Source organism: Crinia signifera, chromosome 11 (genome assembly GCF_055691185.1).
Source record: "Crinia signifera chromosome 11, ASM5569118v1, whole genome shotgun sequence".
In the NCBI taxonomy this organism is placed as follows: Eukaryota; Metazoa; Chordata; class Amphibia; order Anura; family Myobatrachidae; genus Crinia; species Crinia signifera.
Genome location: NC_139227.1, coordinates 75979666 through 75998267, shown reverse-complemented (window position 1 = coordinate 75998267; position 18602 = coordinate 75979666). Strand labels below are relative to the sequence as shown.

The 18602-nt window shown below is 45.2% G+C and overlaps 1 protein-coding gene across 2 annotated transcripts in view; it reads left to right on the top strand.

Annotated features, from left to right (window-relative positions):
• Positions 1–18386, top strand: part of CAPN1 (calpain 1) — a 59323-nt gene extending 40937 nt beyond the window's left edge. For both annotated transcript variants that reach the window (XM_083165034.1, XM_083165035.1), the window contains exons 10-22: positions 1011–1171; positions 1984–2156; positions 5129–5140; positions 6611–6822; positions 7377–7416; positions 8293–8358; positions 8795–8852; positions 10528–10592; positions 16430–16498; positions 16877–16955; positions 17055–17171; positions 17412–17470; positions 17853–18386. In XM_083165034.1, the coding sequence (XP_083021160.1) occupies positions 1011–1171; positions 1984–2156; positions 5129–5140; positions 6611–6822; positions 7377–7416; positions 8293–8358; positions 8795–8852; positions 10528–10592; positions 16430–16498; positions 16877–16955; positions 17055–17171; positions 17412–17470; positions 17853–17879 (1138 nt within the window). In that variant the 3' untranslated portion in view covers positions 17880–18386. The remainder of the gene's footprint in view (positions 1–1010; positions 1172–1983; positions 2157–5128; positions 5141–6610; positions 6823–7376; positions 7417–8292; positions 8359–8794; positions 8853–10527; positions 10593–16429; positions 16499–16876; positions 16956–17054; positions 17172–17411; positions 17471–17852) is intronic.
• The last annotated feature ends 216 nt before the right edge of the window (positions 18387–18602 follow it).

Genomic DNA, 18602 nt, shown 5'->3' with positions numbered 1-18602 from the left:
GTGATTCTGATTGAACCATCTGTGCTGAAGCCTGGATATCACTAAAACCTGCACTGTTGGTGTGCCTTGAGGACTGTGGTTGGGAATGTCTGCTCTAGACTGTAAACTCCTTAGAGCAGGGCCCTCTTCCCTCTTGTTCTCACAGCCCTCTTCTCTCACACATCAATTACAGCTTTCTTACCCACCTACCAACTATACCCACATCTCTTCTCACTTGTGTTCATTCATTTCTATTACTGACTACTAACCCCTGGTAACAGGCAGACTACTCCTGCTTCCATACCTCTCACCTGTATTGTGTACTAGGAATTGTGCTACTAATTGTTTCCTGTGCTCTGTTTTTGTTCTTCAGTTACTGTAATGTTTAGTTCTGTGTACCATGTATTATAATTATGTGCCCTATGTACAGCGCTGCAAACCACTTGTGGCACCTTATAAATAAAATGTAATAATGACTGTCAGCATTGTGATGTGTGTGTGTGTGTGTGTGTGTGTGTATATAGCCCGTAGGAACTGGCACTCCCTTGCGCTGTATCCTTTGGATGTGCCCTGCTGCCTTTACCAAATGCCAGCGGCGTGTATATGCAAGAGCAGGAAAGGTGGCACTCAGAGATGATTGTAAGAAGTGAAACCAATATAGGTTTTTTAGTGACATACGGCAACGTTTTGGGGCAGAGACCCTTTCTCAAGCCAACAAAACAACTCTTGTTTTGTTGGCTTGTGTTGCAAGCCACATGGGTGCACAACATTCTATCTGTAGAAATTATATGCAAGCATCATGAGAATAGGGGTGTTGGGGAAAAAGTATAATGGGCAGAGATTGTTATGTGGACGAGTGAATGTGTTCCCTAGACTTTGCACTGAAAAAGTGTGCTATATAGTACTCCACCGCAGAAGTGTAAGTGCAGGTGTCCTGTGTCATGTACCTGGTTGTGGGATTGATTCATTCTAAGCCAACGTTTTGTTTTCTATTTCAGTTTGTTTATTTTAGTGTTTTTTCTTTTTCTCAGGATGTCTTTCCAAGATTTCCTCCGGGAATACACGCGCCTTGAGATTTGTAATCTCACTCCCGATTCCCTGAAAGCCCGCAGATATCGCAAGTGGAACACAACTCTTTACAATGGGTCTTGGCGAAAGGGAAGCACAGCTGGTGGTTGCAGAAACTATCCCGGTAAGTAACTCACATACATAATGACATGGTAGGTTAGGTTGAATAAAGAAGTTTGTCCGTTAAGTGCAAGTTCTAGGTGTGATATCCTCCCCTAGGATTATACTATTTATTCCATATTTGGCTTAACTAGTGAGTTATGTTGGCATTATTTTACCAGCTGCTCCGTTCCCCAGAGCATGTTGATTTATAGCTGAATGTTATTATCCTTAAAATATGTGCCCAACCTTTTTCTCAATGTATTTATTGTGTCTGCCATCACCGCCTCATCTGGCATAAGTTTTACACCTTTACTGCCCTCATCGTAAATAACCCCTTCCTTCCTACTGAGGGTATGAAATCTCCTCTCGTCTAAGCTGATGCCCTCCTGTCCTGGTCAAAAAGGGTGATTGAAAGTTCCTTATATTGTCCCTGATATATTTATATATGTTAAGCATGTCACCTCGTTAGAGTTGATTTTCAGAAATGATGATTTTTAACATGTCCGTTATTAGTATCACCAATAGCTGGAGGAATATATTTTTATTTTATTTTCAACAAATACTGTTCTGTAGGCCAGAACATTACCCTCTTTTGGGCGTATAAAATTCACATTATAATGAAAAATACACACACACACGTTAATTTTACATCTCTCTAACCTGTATGGCAAGCACATATTTTGTATTTTGGGAAAGAACCTGACTGGTGGGATGCAACCATTTACAAGGCAAAACTATGCATTGTAACCGATTCTACCACTCAATTTCATCCTGCCCAAAATGTCATATACAGTAGGCAGATTAGATTACTTATTAACACTGTTTCCTGCACAGCCACATTCTGGATAAACCCTCAGTTCAAAATTAAGTTGGAAGACGAAGATGAAGATGACGACTATGGCTCAGAAAAGGGCTGCACCTTTCTCCTTGCGCTAATGCAGAAAAACCGAAGAAAAGAAAGACGATTTGGGAAGGACATGGAGACTATTGGCTTTGCGGTGTATGAGGTACGCTATAGGCTCAGCAATTTATTAGGGTTATAAGTGGGATGCAGCGATGGCTATTTTTAGGTAATTACTTCGTAAAAAAAGTCTGACATCTGCACAGTAAGAGATTAGGAAGATCATTGCTCCTCTAGTGTAAGGAATAGAGATCATTCCATAAAACATTCCTTTCACATCGCAAAAATAACCCAGGTCAATCACTGGTTGTTGCCGGGTCGGCCCGGGTCCCTGTGTGGTGTAAAAGGGCCTTTTTAAATGTCCCAGGTCTGACCCAGGTTGCTGTGCAGTGTGAACAGGTAACCTGTTTCCCGTTCACACTATGGAGAAGGCAGCACTTGGAGCTCCAAGCTCTGCCTTGTCCCCCACCCCTGATTATGCTCTGCCCCACCCCATCTGATTACCGGGTCTCTGTAGAGGGGCTAAACAAAGCAAATGCCGGGTCGCTGCAGTGACAGACCCATGTCCAAATCCCGCATGCAACCCGGCATTTGCGATGTGAAAGGGGTATTAATGATGCATTCCCATGTAGCCATGGGATGTATATATGCAAATGAGAGGCGTGAGATGCAGGACCAATCAAACGCTGCATTCTCCGTGATATCAGTGAGATCACATCTCCTTATTGAACCTCCCTTTTCTGCAGTGTTACAATCCCAGTATTTGAATAGGGGCTGTAAAGAGAACCATTGAACCACCCCCAAGAGCAAAAACTTCAGTGTAGGCTGAGTTCTACCCTGCCTGGAATTAGTGGTTTATTTTTCCCATAGCAACGTCCCATTTGAGATAGAACTCCCTTCTTAGTAAATTTCCACCACAGTGTCCCCAGTTCATATTATGCCACATAAGTGCCCTCAGGTTCATACTGTTCCATATTAGACTGCCTACTAGTTCTAATGATGCCACTCTATAGTGCCTCCATTTCATATTGTGCCACAGTACTTATAATGTGATATTATGTTACCCTCTGTATTACAATGAGCATATCAGATTGTTACTTTACTGTGTCCTCCAGTTTATATTATGCCACATTACAATGATTCCTTACCATTTTAACACACTACACACCTCTCACTGAAAATGTTATGTCACACAGTTCAGGTTGGGCAATGTATCAGACCCTATTGCACTAAAGGCAAATCTGGAAATTGGCCTAGAACTTTACAACCTGGGTCCGGGCTCCCCTAAGACACTGTGCACCATAGCAGTGACACCCCTTGCACTCAGTATAGTTACGCCCATGCCTGGGAGTATAGCTTTGTGTTTAAGAAACTATGGTCCTTTCAGTTCAGTGTACATAATTGCTGTATCTGTAGCTCTTAGGAGAGGATTTAAATGTTTTTTGGTACCCTTATTCATACTTGGGGCTAAATGTAATAAGGTGAGAGTTTCAGAAAGTGAGAGATTTTTGGAGAGTTTCCACATTTTTTTTTTTAAAGCCGCAATCAATTACATGGCAAAATGAACCTGGTTTTGCAGTGTAAACCGCTTTAAAAAATGGGAAAACTCTCCCAAAATCTCTCACTTTATGAAACACTCACGCTATCTCATTTGGCTCTTAATCTCCATTCGCTATGGCAAAATATTCAATTAATTGTGCCAGTAGCTGATGGTAACTGCCCAAATAGACCAGGTTTAGCCACGTTCATACAGCTTTCAGATCACAAATGCAGGGTCACACCAGGACTTTGAAACGGTTCAGTCCCGGAGCAACCTTGCATGTGTGGTCTGCTCACATTGCCTCTGCGAACCAGAAATATTGCCAGGTTGCTGGCGTCATGTGGTGGCTTGTTGGACGAGCATCGGGGGTGGGAGAGGAGGCAGCGCTTTAAGTTGGTGCTGCTCCAAGCGCTGCCTCCTCCATAGGGCGGTATTCAATGAGCCTGATTCGCCATGTTTTTATGGCGAATTTGTGCTGTTTGGCGAATTTTTGACAAAAACGGTGAATCACCCTATTCAATGACCACATGGCGAATACATTTGAAGGTTTTTTTCGCCATGATTCACCAAGTAGCAATCGCTATCTTTTTATGGAGAAGTGGAATGTGAACTTTTAAAATAAAGTGTTTTGTTTTTTACATTTGGTGTCTAAAAATCAGGAATTTTATTCTGAGGAGGGGCATGCTATTTTTATTCATGTGCTGTAAGCACATGAATATATATTTAATTTAAAAAAAAATATTTTTTTTTTTTTTTTACACAGCAGCCAGCAGGGGGCGCCGGAGCCGAGCCGCTCATTACATATTCATATATTCACTGCACTCGATCGTTACGATCGTGTGTAGTAAATATACGCTCCCCTGCTGGCACCCCCGGAGGGCAGCCTGTGCTGCCTGGCACCCGGGGAGCCCACCTGCCCCCCACAAACGCTCAGGGGCAGGCAGAGAGACTTCCATCTCTCTGCCTGGCACCCTCCTCAGGCTCCCTGCGGCATTCGCCGCAGGAGCTCATATTCGCCTGTCAGGGGCAGCGAGCCCCTGACACGTTGAATACCGGAGCCCGCTGGCTCCAGAACGTGGCGAATGTGCAGCGAATCCTAAAAAGGATTCGCTGCACCTCGCAGGTATTCACATTGAATACCGCCCATAGTGTGAACGGTAAATGGGTCACTCGACCCATTTAACCCGTTCACACTGCACAGCAACATGGCAAGGAACCGGTAAGAACTCTGCTTTTTACCTGTGACTACCGGTTAGCCGTCACCCCTTTCACATTGCGCTAATTACCGAATCGAACCGTCTTGTACCCAGTAATTAGCTGCAATATGAAAGGGGTGTTAGTGAAGAAACTATTGGACGCACTGCTGAAATGTCCCCAAATTACAGACTTCATGTTCTTGCAAAAAATGAGATACCAACCCTCATTAATATTATACCATCTAGCTTTCTTATTCCTGTATTGTAGTTTCATCAGTAGGTTCACCGTCTGTTGTCTGTCACTGTCACTGATTTGTATATCTGTGCTTTGTGTTTCTGCAGGTCCCTAGGGAGGTACGTACACTGCGGATATATCTCTCAGACTGAAGGCCATGTGTGTGTTCTCTCACCACTCACATGCTAATATTCCCCATAAGTACTGTGCATTCTAATGGTACACGTCTCTCACCAGTATAGCAGAGATCACACTTCTACCTTATGCTTGTATGGAATTGTTCCTGCCTCCAACTCAATAATCTGTTTTAAAACACACGTATCTCAAAAATTTCCTAACCTTTTCTGTTTGTTGTCAGTTATTTTCTGCTGGCTTCAGGCACAGCTATTGTAAAGTTGGGAAAAGAATGCAAATTGTATTTTTTTGATTTCTCAAACCAGCCAATCCTTGTTCTCTGAGATATCTAGATTTGAATGTAAAAGATGCATATTTTCTCCCTTCAGGAGAAAAGTTCTATAAAGTATTTAAATTGTAATCCCAGGGTGGTGTAGTGGATGTGGGATAGCGCGCTGACGGGTGAGGAAAAATTCCTGCACTAAATATACTCCAGGTTTTCCTCTTTCAGCACACTCCATATATTTCCTTGATGTCATATTAGTGGGTAGGTGCAGATTTAGTGGTCAGGGTGCACCGAGGCGCATTATTTTACGCTCCCCCAATCACATCACTGCCCCCTTAATTTTGGGGCTAATCCGGATGCTCAAGACTCCCCAACACACCTGGTCTTATCATCCTGGTGTGCCGCCCCCCCCCCCCCGCCCCCCCTGGAAAGTGCCACCCCTCGGCACGTGACTAGTGAGAAATACACCACTGCTAATGGGGACTCTCCACTTTACATCCTCTCTTGTTACCAGGGCAGGCGACAGGGGGGGTCAAGGGGGACAAGTGTGACGGGCCCCAGAGATTCCATGCCCCGGCACGGCCACTGCCTGTACTAGCTGGAAGCAGGATCTGGAGCAGCGAAAGGTTAAATGAGGCTCATGCAGAAGAGCATTGTGCGGATTTGGGATTAGGTGGGGGGCCCCAAAAATATCATTGTACGGGGCCCCAAGATTTCTGTTTCCGGCCCTGCTTGTAACTAGAGCAGGACAGGTACATAGATAATGAGCATAACAAGGTTACCATGGATAGAACTCACTAATTAGATCAAGGGTTTTGGAGAAAGATAAACCGGAGAGTGGTGAACTACCAGCCAATATTTGAGTTAAGAGAAAATTGGGTGATCCTTTATATCTCTCCAAGGGTTCGTAAATAGACCCCTTAGGAAGTAAGGAACAGTGAAATTTGTATATCCCTTTAATTACATATGTGTTCCAGTGTATTTTGCATGACGGGTCTGTGTTTCTGCCTCCCTTGTTTATTATGTTACGTAAAATATTTATTTGCATATTTTCTCCTTCCCACTTATATTTTTTACTAACCTTGATTAAGGTATATTTATCTATTTATCCTCTTTAAAATTATTCTCTATTTTGTAATTGTTGTTTTTTTTTTTTTTTATAGTAACATGTAATTTTCTGTTTCACTAGTTTTTGGGTCAGTCAGCGGTGCACCTTAAGCGCGACTTCTTCCTGTCAAACTCATCGCGTGCGCGTTCCGAGCAGTTCATTAACCTGAGAGAGGTCAGCACCCGACATAAGCTTCCCCCTGGGGAATACATAGTCGTACCGTCTACCTTTGAACCCAATGTGGAGGGAGATTTTGTACTGAGAGTCTTCTCCGAAAATCGTCACGGAACTGTGTAAGTGTCAGTAAGAAAAAGGCGTCATTCAGTAGCAAAGAAGTGAACAATAACAAATTTCAGAGGATTAAAGTAAGGCTGAAGGGTGGAGTTGATAACAAGATTAATCTAATTAATTCTGTAGGTTTAAATGTATTTTATGTTTGCCATATATATGTATGTAATCTATTGAGGAAAGATACTCAAGACATTAGGGACCAAATGTAATAGGGTGTGGGGATCTGAGAGTGAGAGATTTTGGGAGAGTATTCCCATTTTTTATTTTTAAAGCGGCAATAATTTGCGCTGCAAAACAAGGATTATTTTGTCCAGGTAAATTATTTCCGCTTTAAAAAAAGTGAACACTCTCCAAATCTGTCCTTTTTTAAAGTGCCAATTATTTAAAAGGAGGAGGCCAGGGTGGTTTTGGCCTTTTATAAGATTGCCACGTCATTGGCCAGACTCACCAGGATCTCTCCAATATCTACATGTCACAGGCTATTACATTTCCTCCTCTCTGTTTTTTCCTAAAAATTTATATTCAGTCACCTATTTATTCTTTTACTTCCTTTTAGGGAAATGGATGATCCAATAACTGCCAATCTACCCACTGAGGTAAGTTCCATATTCCAGCTCTTCATACTTCCCATAATCAGAAAATGAAAAATAGAAACTAAACAAATGGTACCAGCATCGTATGGCTGGGTCATTAAGGGGCCCCAGTTGTAGGATGGTTAGTCTCATCTCATTCTTCACTTTGGTTTGCTTAACCATTGCAGAGTGCATGGTCAGGGCCCTTGATCTATCTATTAAAGACTGCTAGTGCATGCATGATAATGTACCACATTAGTAACAGCAATGCACTGTAGAAAATACACCATAGTCCTGTGCAGTATAAGCTAACATATGTATACTGTGTAATTTTAGGTATAGAACCTTCAGTCAACCAGAAGTTTCTCCTATACCCCTGTGGACCATTCCAACTCTGCCCACAAGTGGTTGCCTAATAACATACTAGTAGCTGTTCTGGCATCTACACCAGTGGTTCTCAACCTGGGCGGTAGTGCCCCCTGGTGGGCGTTTTTGATCTCAAGGGGGGCGGTGGACGTTTTACGGGACTTTAGGAGGGCAGCGGATCCATCGGAGAGCTGCGTAAGCTGAAGCATCAGGCTGGCTATAGGATCCAGATCCCATGGTCAAGGAAGTCTGTTTCCGATGGTGCAGAACCCTGGACTTGTCACGCTTTCAAGACCGGGGTAACACGTCCCCGTTTTGTAGACCCTTGCACGGTGTGACATCACAAGGCTTGTTCTGCACATGCGCAGAACAGACCCCCAAACATCATCTTTGTATGCAACCATCGAGTTTGCATAGATATATAAATGATGATCTTGATGCAAGTATCCAGGCATAAGAATAATTTAATATGTAATTATGTACATTAAGTCCAGTTTGCATTTTCTTTATATTTATATATTTCTATATTTACAGGAAACCTTGTCTGAAGGACAAATTGATGAAGCATTTAAGACCCTTTTCAGGCAGCTTGCTGGAGCGGTATGGTGATGAATATGTAACATTTATTGTATGAAGTATACATGTGGATGAGAGACATCGGGTGGTATTCAATCTCCCGCCGCTATTCCCGACGGGGGAAATAGCGGCGGGACCCTATTCCATGCTGTCTTTCCCTACAGCATGGAATAGGGATCTCGGGAATAGGGAACCTGACTTCAGATGCCATTGGGAACGTTCTGCCGAGATTTATGGCCGTATCTCGCGGCCACGCCCCATTTTTGGTGCTTGGCAGGCGGGACATTGAATCCTGCCTGCTGAGATGCACTCGAGCCGGTCAAGAACCAGCCCGACAGTCGTGACCCGGGAATGAACACCCCCCATTGCCTTTTCTGTGTCATCGTGTAACTGTGTCTGAATATGTAACCAATCTTTATGTGTGCGAAGGGCCACTGATGCATCTCTTCCTTTTATACAGGATATGGAAGTTAGTGTGCAGGAGCTGCAGACCATATTAAACAAAATTATTTCCAAGCGTAAGTATGTATGTTTGTAATAGATTACGTGTTGGCAGATAAAACTAGTGTTGGTCCAGGGCAGTGAGGAAAACCTGCTTTTTAAAGTTTTATTAGATCTCACTGAAAGTCCCTAACTTATGACGACTCCAGTTAAATATAGCAGAACAAGTTGTTAGCATGCACAGTGCATTTCATTTTATGTGGCCTGAGATATGGACATGCATGCAGTATACGGTTACACACCACAGAGTTGCTCCTTTAATGCACAATGTGAAAAGAATGTCCTTGCCACCTGGTGGGAAAACTTGGTATTACAGGTTATTTTTGTATTTATAACGGAACAACCTAAGTGTCCACATCGGCTGCTGTGCGCATCCAAACTGTGAATTGCTCCATTGGGCGCCATCTAGTGGTAGCCGGTGGTCACAACACATGCATAAAGGTAAGGAGCAACGTTAGCCTTATATTGTATAGGAATTATTTTTGTTCAATATTTCTTAACTGCAATGCTTCCACCAAAAGACTCCATTGTACTGCATTCCAAAATGCTGTTAGTGCTACCACTGTAGTTGGTTGACCCAACATTTCTACCCTTCATTGTTACCAGAATGTTAGATACATCTGCCTGCTAGAACTGTACATTGTCATTATCTCACTGATATTCTAAATAAATGCCTGAGCAGGCCTATTACAAATATTTAGTTAAACTCTTTTTCATCCTATAAAACTAAAGCAGAGAGACCCAAAGTACTATATATGTAGTAATAGCTCTGACTAAATGCTTACCTGGCTAACCGGAGTGTAGGTAGCTGCATCATGTCATCATTGGATGCGGACGGCTATTATTTTTTATATATAAGGTGTCACAAGGGCTCGGTAGCACCGTACAAGGGGATAAACAGGATGCATAGGCTAATACAGACCGTATATTCATTTACCTAGATACATTATTACAGTGAACATCATTTTATAGAGAAGAAAATAGTAGAGGGCCACGATCACCCACCCACGGGGCGGCGTCTACCTGAATTCTGGCCGATACGAATTCACGCCCGTGTGATCAGGACTGAATTACCCCCAATAGGAGAATAGGGCAGAGGCTGCAGAGATAGCAGGAGTGGTAGTCACCTAGAAAGAAAATAATAGTGTTACAACATGCTGGGAGGCTGGATGAACGTGTAATGAGCAGAGGGGCGGTTAGCAGCGACCTGGGAGAAATCCTGATTGTGTGAGCGGGGGATTCAGTATTGAATCCCGGCGGTCGGGATCCCGGCGTTCAGAATCCCGACGCCGGAATCCCGACCGCCGAAATGCCGACAAGGGGGGGACGTGGATCGCCCCCCCTTGCGGGCTCGCTGCGCTCGCCACGCAGCGGGCCCGGTGCCTCGCTACGCTCGGCACGCTATTTTATTCTCCCTCCAGGGGTGTCGTGGACACCCACGGAGGGAGAAAGTGTCGGCATTTCGGCGGTCGGGATTCCGGCGTCGGGATTCTGAACGCCGGGATCCCGACCGCCGGGATCTTAACTGCATCCCGTGAGCGGGAAGTTGTGATCAGGTAGGCGGTGATGCTGTGATCATTAGCGAAGTCATTAGAGTTTTGGATGTTGCTAAATGATATCCTCTGATGTCTTGAGTTTAGTGTTCCCTATCATGCACTTGTTCTTATGACTATTGTTCTTGTTTAAATGCAGATAAAGACCTTCGCACTAAAGGATTTAGCCTGGAGTCCTGTCGCAGCATGGTGAACCTCATGGATGTATCCTTTGTTGTACAGAAATCATTATAGGAAATGTATATTGGTTTCTAGTACAGTTAAACCAGACCTAACCAGTGTGCTACTGTAGGTCTAATCTAAACCGCATGGGGCAAATCAGAATTGGAAAAGGATCTAGGAGTTCAAATAGACAACAAACTGGGGGTGTAGTGCTCAGTGTCACGTAGCTACTAAGGAGGCTAATAGGATACTAACCTGAGCAAAAAGAGGTATGGTGTCTAGGGACACAATGGTAATTCTAAAGCATTGGTCAGACCGCACCTAGAATATGGAGTACAATTCTGATCCCCGCACTCATAGGTGTGCGCAGCCCATTTAATTAGGAGGTGCACCATTGGAGGGGCTTGTCGATCCCCACCAACTGGGCGTGTCCGTCACCGCCTACTGGGCGTGTCTGTCACCGCCTATTGGGCGTGTCCATCAACGCATCAATGCAAATTTAATAGAAGGTGATTATTTTTGTATATTCTCTACAGAATGAATCACCCCCCCCCCCACATAGCAGAAATAAGGACAGCGCTGAAGGCACGCTGCAAAGATTTACACTGTAATGCCCATTACACATAATGCCACACACTCTAATGCCCATTACACAAAATGCCATATACAGTAATGCCCATTACACATAATGCCCAATAAATATTATGCAAGGGCTTATGAATTGTTTGTAAAATATGGGCAATAGGTACAGTGCCATACACATAATGCCCATTACTTATAATGCCTCCAGTAATGACCCTTACACGTAATTCCCCCAGTAGTGCCCCTTACAAATGTTTCCATATTAGTGCAGGAGGGGAGAGAAGAGGGAAGGAGAACGCTTACTGTCACGGCCCTGTGTGGTGTGCGCTCAGCACCTATGTTGCTGAGCAGCTCACACCAGTGCTGACGGATATTTGAAATAAGGTGCTGGCTCAATCAAAGCTTGCCCAATCACTAACTCTGACAGGCTGGCAGACAGGCACCATATTTCAAATGTTCAGTGTGAGCCCTGGTACCTCCTTGTAGTTTTCTTAGTATACAACAACCCCCTCCTTGTAGTTCTGTTATTTAAATGTTGGCAGCCTCCACACCCACAAACCCCCCCCCCCCCACTCCTAGATAATTTAGTTCTTCTTTTATACTGTATCATGTATGTATGTATCACTGTATTCAGGGCCGGTGCCAGGGTGTTCGGCGCCCTCCTGCAAACTATAAATTTGCGCCCTCCGATACTTTACAAAGGGAAAGTGCACACCAGGGGCGCACGCTGAAAAAAGGGTGTAGTCTCACAAGAAATAAACGTAGACACACAATAGTATCCCCATTACAAGTTACGCCACACGGTAGCACAATCTTACTCACATTACACAACACGTAATGCCCCTGATTCTGATGACACCGCAGTGCAGCATGGTTTTGTCCATTAGAAAGAGAATTTGCTTTTGCAAATGAACCAGAATCAGGCCCAATGTCCGCAGGAGCAGCACTGCTTACAAACCATGCCCCTAGTAGCATCGGTGTCACTGACACATATTGTCTGCAGTAGCAGCACCGTTTAAACGCATAATGCCCATAGTAGCAGTACCGTTTACATGCTTAATATCCCAAGTAGCAGCGCACTTTACACACTTAATGCCCTCAGTAGCAGTGCCATTTACACACATATTGGTCCTTGTATCAGTGCCGTTTGCATGCATAATTTCCTAAGTAGCAGCGAAGTTTACATACATAATGCTCATAAAAGCAGCACCATTTGCACGCATAATTCCCTCAGTATCAGCGCCATATACACGCACAATGCCCATATCAGCCGCTCCATTTACACCCATTATGTCAATAGTAGCAGCACTGCTTACACGCACAATGAGGGTAATTCTATTTGAATCGCTCCACTGCGTGTTCGCACTGGGGTGCGATTTTTAGTATTTATGTGCATGTGCAGCCTCTGTGAGCGAGCGGGCACGGCAAATTGATTATTCGCAGGCCATCGTTGTGCCCATGGGAACGCCCTGCGTTTCATGGGCGTTCCCATGGAAAGTCACCTGTGACGAGGGTGCGGGAGTGAGCAGCTGATGTAAGCCGCCCACCCACTTCCCGAACAGGGCACTCGCAGACGTAAGACACCAGATAGGTGTCTTACATCTGCAAGCACCTGCAAAATCATTCGATGGTCAGCGACCATCGAAAGATTTTGCTCCCACACACACAAGGTTGCGAATGGATGTTTATGCAAAGCATCCATTCGCATGCCGGCAGGGAAATTTGACGTGCGAGGGCGGTCAGACGTTCGTGCGGGTTCCGGGCAGGGCAGAGAGGATCCACAAAGCCCAGAATCAGGCCCAATGTTCCCAATAGCTGCACCACTTCTACAAATAATGCCCCCCCACCCCACACACACACACACAACACACACTGATTGTCTCACAATCTCACTGATTGTCACCACTTACTGGCTGCCAGTTTGACACAGGAAACGCTCTCCAAAGTAGCTCTGCCCATTTTCCCGATTAGCCATGCCCCCTATGTCCCGCGAAGCTCCGCCCCTTTTCGGGACCAGCGGCGCTGACCTTAATGCTTTTAAATGGGAGTGGGACTGGTGGTGGTGGTGGGAGGTTTTTCTAGCTGCCGGCGCTGCTGCCTGCCTGTCCTGCGCTTTCACAGGCAGCAGCAGCAGCACAACTGAGCAGAGCAGTGATCAGCGATGATGCAGAGCGGGGAGGGGGAGCGCCTGACTGTATTCTAATATTTCTGTGCCCCCCTTCCCCTTAAATTAGTTTACCTATGACTGGCTTTGACTTGCTGCTTCCAGCGGCATTCTTGAGTCTCCAGGCCACTGCTCAGATCACCCATGTCTGAGCACTGAGCAGTGTCTTCTGGCCCGCCCCCCATTCAGCAACAGGCAGCCTCGTGATTGGCTGCCTGTTGCAACGCTGACCAAGAGGAGGAGCAACCCGTCCACACGCATATCTTTCATCTTTCATCATTGATTTCGGTATCCCCCTGCGTGCCCGCGCACCCACGATGGCACCGCATCCTCACTGCGGCCACAACACTGGTCAGACAGCAGCCAGACCGTCCGAGCACAGCATCATCACTGCTAGGCGTGTGCACGGGGGTGCCTGTCATTTGGAGGTGCCTGTGCACCCCTGGCACCCCCCGTGCGCACGCCTATGCCCGCACTACAAAAAAGACATAATGGAACTGGAAAAAGTCCAAAGAAGAGCAAAGCTAATAAAGGGTTGGAGAAATTGAAGGTACTTGTGTAATAGCACGGCGCCCGTTACGTAGTTAGCGTAGCGTCCTTGTCAGAATCAGTGTAGTGTTCACGCGGCCAGCGTAGTTAGCGTAGTCAGTCAGAAGTAGCGTAGTGTTCCCGCTAGCGTGGCCAGCGTAGTTAGCGTAGTCAGTCAGAAGTAGCGTAGTGTTCCCGCTAGCGTAGTCGGCATCCCTTTCAGAATTAGCATAGTGTACCCACAGCCAGCATAGTCAGCGTTCCTGTCAGATATGTGTTCCTGAAACACTCCCACTATCTACGGCAGCCAGACGCGTTACGTGTCCCCCCGACCTGTTCATGCCCCCACTATCCACGTCAGCGTGGAGTTGATTTTATAAAGTGTGGCGAGCGCAGCTAGAATACATGTAAAGTAATCGTGGATAGTCGGGGTATGAGCAGGTCGGGGGGACGCGTAACGTGTCTACTCGCCCCACTTCACACCGGTGCCCGCATGATCCCCTCTCCGCCGGCATCCGCCAGCACAGGGGATCTGGCGGTTACCGGCGCTGTGTGAGAGGCACTCACTAGGCCTGCCGGGGACAGAGCCGGGCTGCCGCGGTCACTACGCTATGCAGCCGTTGAGCTGCCATGGAGTCATTACGCTAAGTACGCTAGGCAGCCGTTGGGCAACGCTGACAGCTTAGTCTATGCTAAAAATGTAGCGTAGCCGGGCATCGTGCTATTACACAATTACCGATTTGAATTATGAAGACAGATTGCACAAATTGGGATTGTTTACCCTAAAAAAGAGACGTTTAAGGGGAGACATGCAAAACATGTATAAATATATCAGGGGCCAATATAATGAACTGTCAGGCACCCTCTTTGCCTTGAGGAAGGACTGTAGGACACGTGGGCATGAGTTTAGACTAGAGGAAAGAAGATTTCGTACCCTATAGGACCCCCATACGTTAGCCCGACTTGCCATGCGATTTATCATATGCAACTTCCGGGGAGCTGCAGTGGGAGATGCGGGCAGGGGGAGAGCCAGGCAGAATCAGCGGGCGAGGGAAGCTGGAGAGCTGCAGGGGGGGAGCCGGGCATGGTAAGTTGACAAATAGGCAGCAGGCGGGGAGGCGCTGCAGGGGAGGGCAGGGGACACAGCGGCAGCGCGCGGGGGACACGGTGAACCAAGGAGGGAGCTTTGCAGGAGGATCGGGGACTCACTCTGCAAGGAAAAAAAACCCAATACAAATGAATGGGCAGCCAGTGATTGGCTGTGAGCTCTCTCAGCCAATTGCTGATTGACTGAGAGAGCTCTCTGCCAATCACTGGCTGCCCATTCATTTGTAATGTTTTTTTTTCCTTGCAGAGTGAGTCCAGCTCCCTCGTCGGTTCACCAGCGTCCCCTGCGCACTGCCTCTGTGTACCCTGCCCGGCTCTCCAGCGCTCCCCACCCACTGCCTATTTGACAGCTTACCATGCCTGGCTCCCCCACCCCCCTGCAGCTCCTCAGCATCTGCCCCTGCTGATTCTGCCTGGCTCTCCCCCTGCCCGGTTCTCTGGCGTCCCCCGCTCGCTCCTACAGCCTGCCTCTCTTTCACTGCCCTCGCAGTGTCCCCCGCCCGTTGACCCTGCCCGGCTGCATAGAAGATGTGATGTGTCTGGTTTCAACTGGCAAACATTTGGAAAGGAGTACTTTTTACTAGAGATGTTCTGATTTACTCTGATTTCAAAGCAGGATCTTATTGGCTATCCCAAATCACATGACAGTTGTTGACAGTTGATAGCCAATAAGATGCTGCTTTGAAATCAGAGTAAATCGGAGCCTGCACATCTCTACTTTTTACCCCTTTTCACCCCCTAGTCCAGGCATTCCCAACCACGGTTGGTTTAGTGATATCCAGGCTTCAGCACAGATGGTTTCATCCGAATCCCTCAAATACTAATTAAGTCACCTGTGCTCAAGCCTGGATATCTAGAAAACCTGCACTGTTGGTGTGCCTTGAGGACCGTGGTTTGGAATGCCTGCCTGAGTCCAATTTAGAAGAAATTCCACCTTACTGACTGCTGCAAATAAATGTCACCGTTTTCAGACCACCCAGAAGGTCACCTGTTCAGTCATATTGATATGGCGCAAACATACTCTGCAGTGCTATATAGAGAATATTTGGCCATTCACACCAGTCCCTGCCCCAGCAGAGCTTACAATCTATATTCCCTACCATTTGTATACACACACACACACGCTAGGGTTCATTTTTATTGAGGGACGATGAACCTACCAGTGTTTGTATGTATGTATTTGAGAGGTAATAGTTTAAAGGTAATTAATAATATGCACTTTTAAAAAATGGCTTCTATTAGGTCTGTTTCTATAACATACCTATTTATCCGCTCTCTATCTAGTTTTTGTGGTTAATGTTGCGGTCTTCCAGTAAGAGTAGGGCACCACAGTAGGATCCTTCTAAGCCATAAAACTATCATAATGTTTTTCATATTTAAAAGATTATTCAGAACTGGGTTACTATGACTAGTGGATCAGTGATAGTATAAGTAAAATAACGTGCAAATACTTCTTGAAGAATCACTAGTGTTATCCTCCTTAATGTTACCACCACAGAAAGATGGCAATGGCCAGTTAGGAATAGTGGAGTTCAACATCCTGTGGAATAAAATCAAGAATTACCTGGTAAGATTTGAGAGCCCCAAAAAAGGAATGGAATTGCCAAAAACTGATTTCCAATTACTCTCCAAGGGCTACCCAATTCACCCCTTTAAGCAGGCTCTTACACTGGCTTATCGGGTATCTTGTTTCACCTGCCTCTAACAGGCAAAGCAAATTCCCTGAAAGCAGCCTAGTTTTGGAGCAGAACGTTTTTATCAGGTGATCTAGAAGGATCACCTAATAAAAAAATTGGCAAAACATTGGGAACAATAGCAAAAACAGCTGTTTTGACTCCCAATGTTTTATTGGATGTAATTGGATACCCCCCATTGTCTTTGAAACAATAGGGTTTCCCACCTGAAAAATAAAATGCACCCTTTCCTTTATATTTCTTTTCAACAGACTGTTTTCAGAAAGTTTGATATGGATAAGTCTGGAAGTATGAATGCCTATGAGATGCGCCTGGCAGTGGAGTTTGCAGGTCAGTTCCTTTTTATTATCTTATTATTTTTTGAATTTCAGATATACATAATCCAATTATAATGGTTGTCTGTTTTTTTGTTGTTCTTGTTTCCTCTAGGTTTCAAATTGAGTAATTCCCTGCACCAGCTCATTATCACAAGATACGCCGAGCCTGACCTAGCCGTGGATTTTGATAGCTTTGTGTGTTGTCTGATCAGACTTGAGACCATGTTCAGTGAGTACACACCTTGTTCTAAGGCTGTAGCCTCAGTCTCTCCTATCTTGCCATTTGCCCTGAGATTCGTACATCTGGCTCATGTTGGTCTATCTGTAACGGATATCCCTTTACGTTGTACTTTATATAGTTCCCAGTCTATCCCTAGCTTGAAATCTGTCTGGGAATTAAGAAGATCTTCACTGTCCTGTCTCAGAGACATCATACTCATGGTTTATACTTTATGTTGTCTCTCTACAGGATTTTTCCAGGGAATGGACACAGATAAAGATGGCGTCATCAACTTTAGCCTATTCACAGTAAGTCCTATGAAGTGGTCATTTGTGCAGATCTTGTATATTTTTTTTATTTTTTGGCACCAAAGACACAAATCACTTGAAAAATGGACGCTGCAGTCATTTCTGGGTGATTTGCGCATGCTCACTGGATATGTCCCCGAGAACAAGTAACAGGCACCATGTTCCCAGAGACCTGCACATACACAGTAGTCTCTGGCATGATGCCATCAGAGAGGAGGGGGCCTGCATTGGAGGCGACACGCGGGTCCTCTCTTGAAACGCCCCTGTATAGATGGCATTATAGGATAAGTAAATTCAGGAGTTTTACACCAATATATGCATCATGTGTATGTTTTGAAATGTCACCGATGGTCATATTTTGCATTTTCTTCTTTACTTTCAGTGGCTTCAAATGACGATGTTCGCATAGTAAATCCCTGACCTGCATGGGCTGGTTCTGCCAACGCTCCTGTAATCAATGCAAGTGCCTTTTCACTCTTGCCCCTTTGCCAAAGCGATGCAATGAGGCATGTCTCTCGGTGGTTTCTCTCCTGCGCCTGCTGTTCCCCTGTTTCTGTAGGATGCATTCTGTGTTAATCGTCATTATTCTGGTCCCTGATCCTCCCTTTTCTTCCTTGGATATGTGAACATCTGGGATAACAAACGGATTCACCAGTCGGAGAGATATCTGCCAAAATTTTGCTGAACCTCAGGTACCCTAGGAGTACAAATGTACCTCTTGGGTGCGCGCCTGTGGGCAGATGTCTTATGTGATATATTAGTTATACTCCTTTTGTTTTGTACTGATTTGTAATAGCAAAAATAAAGATTATCATGCCTTATTAAAGTCCCAAGCGAGCAACGCTCATAAACTGTACATAAAATCTTACTTTGTATTGCATTGCTTTCAACAACAGACTTTTATATATCTGAAAAAGCATTTTGTCTTTTATTGCAAAGTATTCTATACTGCATTGCCTCCATGCAGGGAGGTGCAATTCATTGTCCGCTAATGTAAACCTAGATTTATGCATTTGTGTTTTAGGGCCACATGTACTAAGCTTCAAAAGTGATAAAATGCAAAGTGATAAACCACCAGCCAATCGTCTCTTAACTGCCATACTCCATGCTGGCTTTGAAAAATGATAGGCAG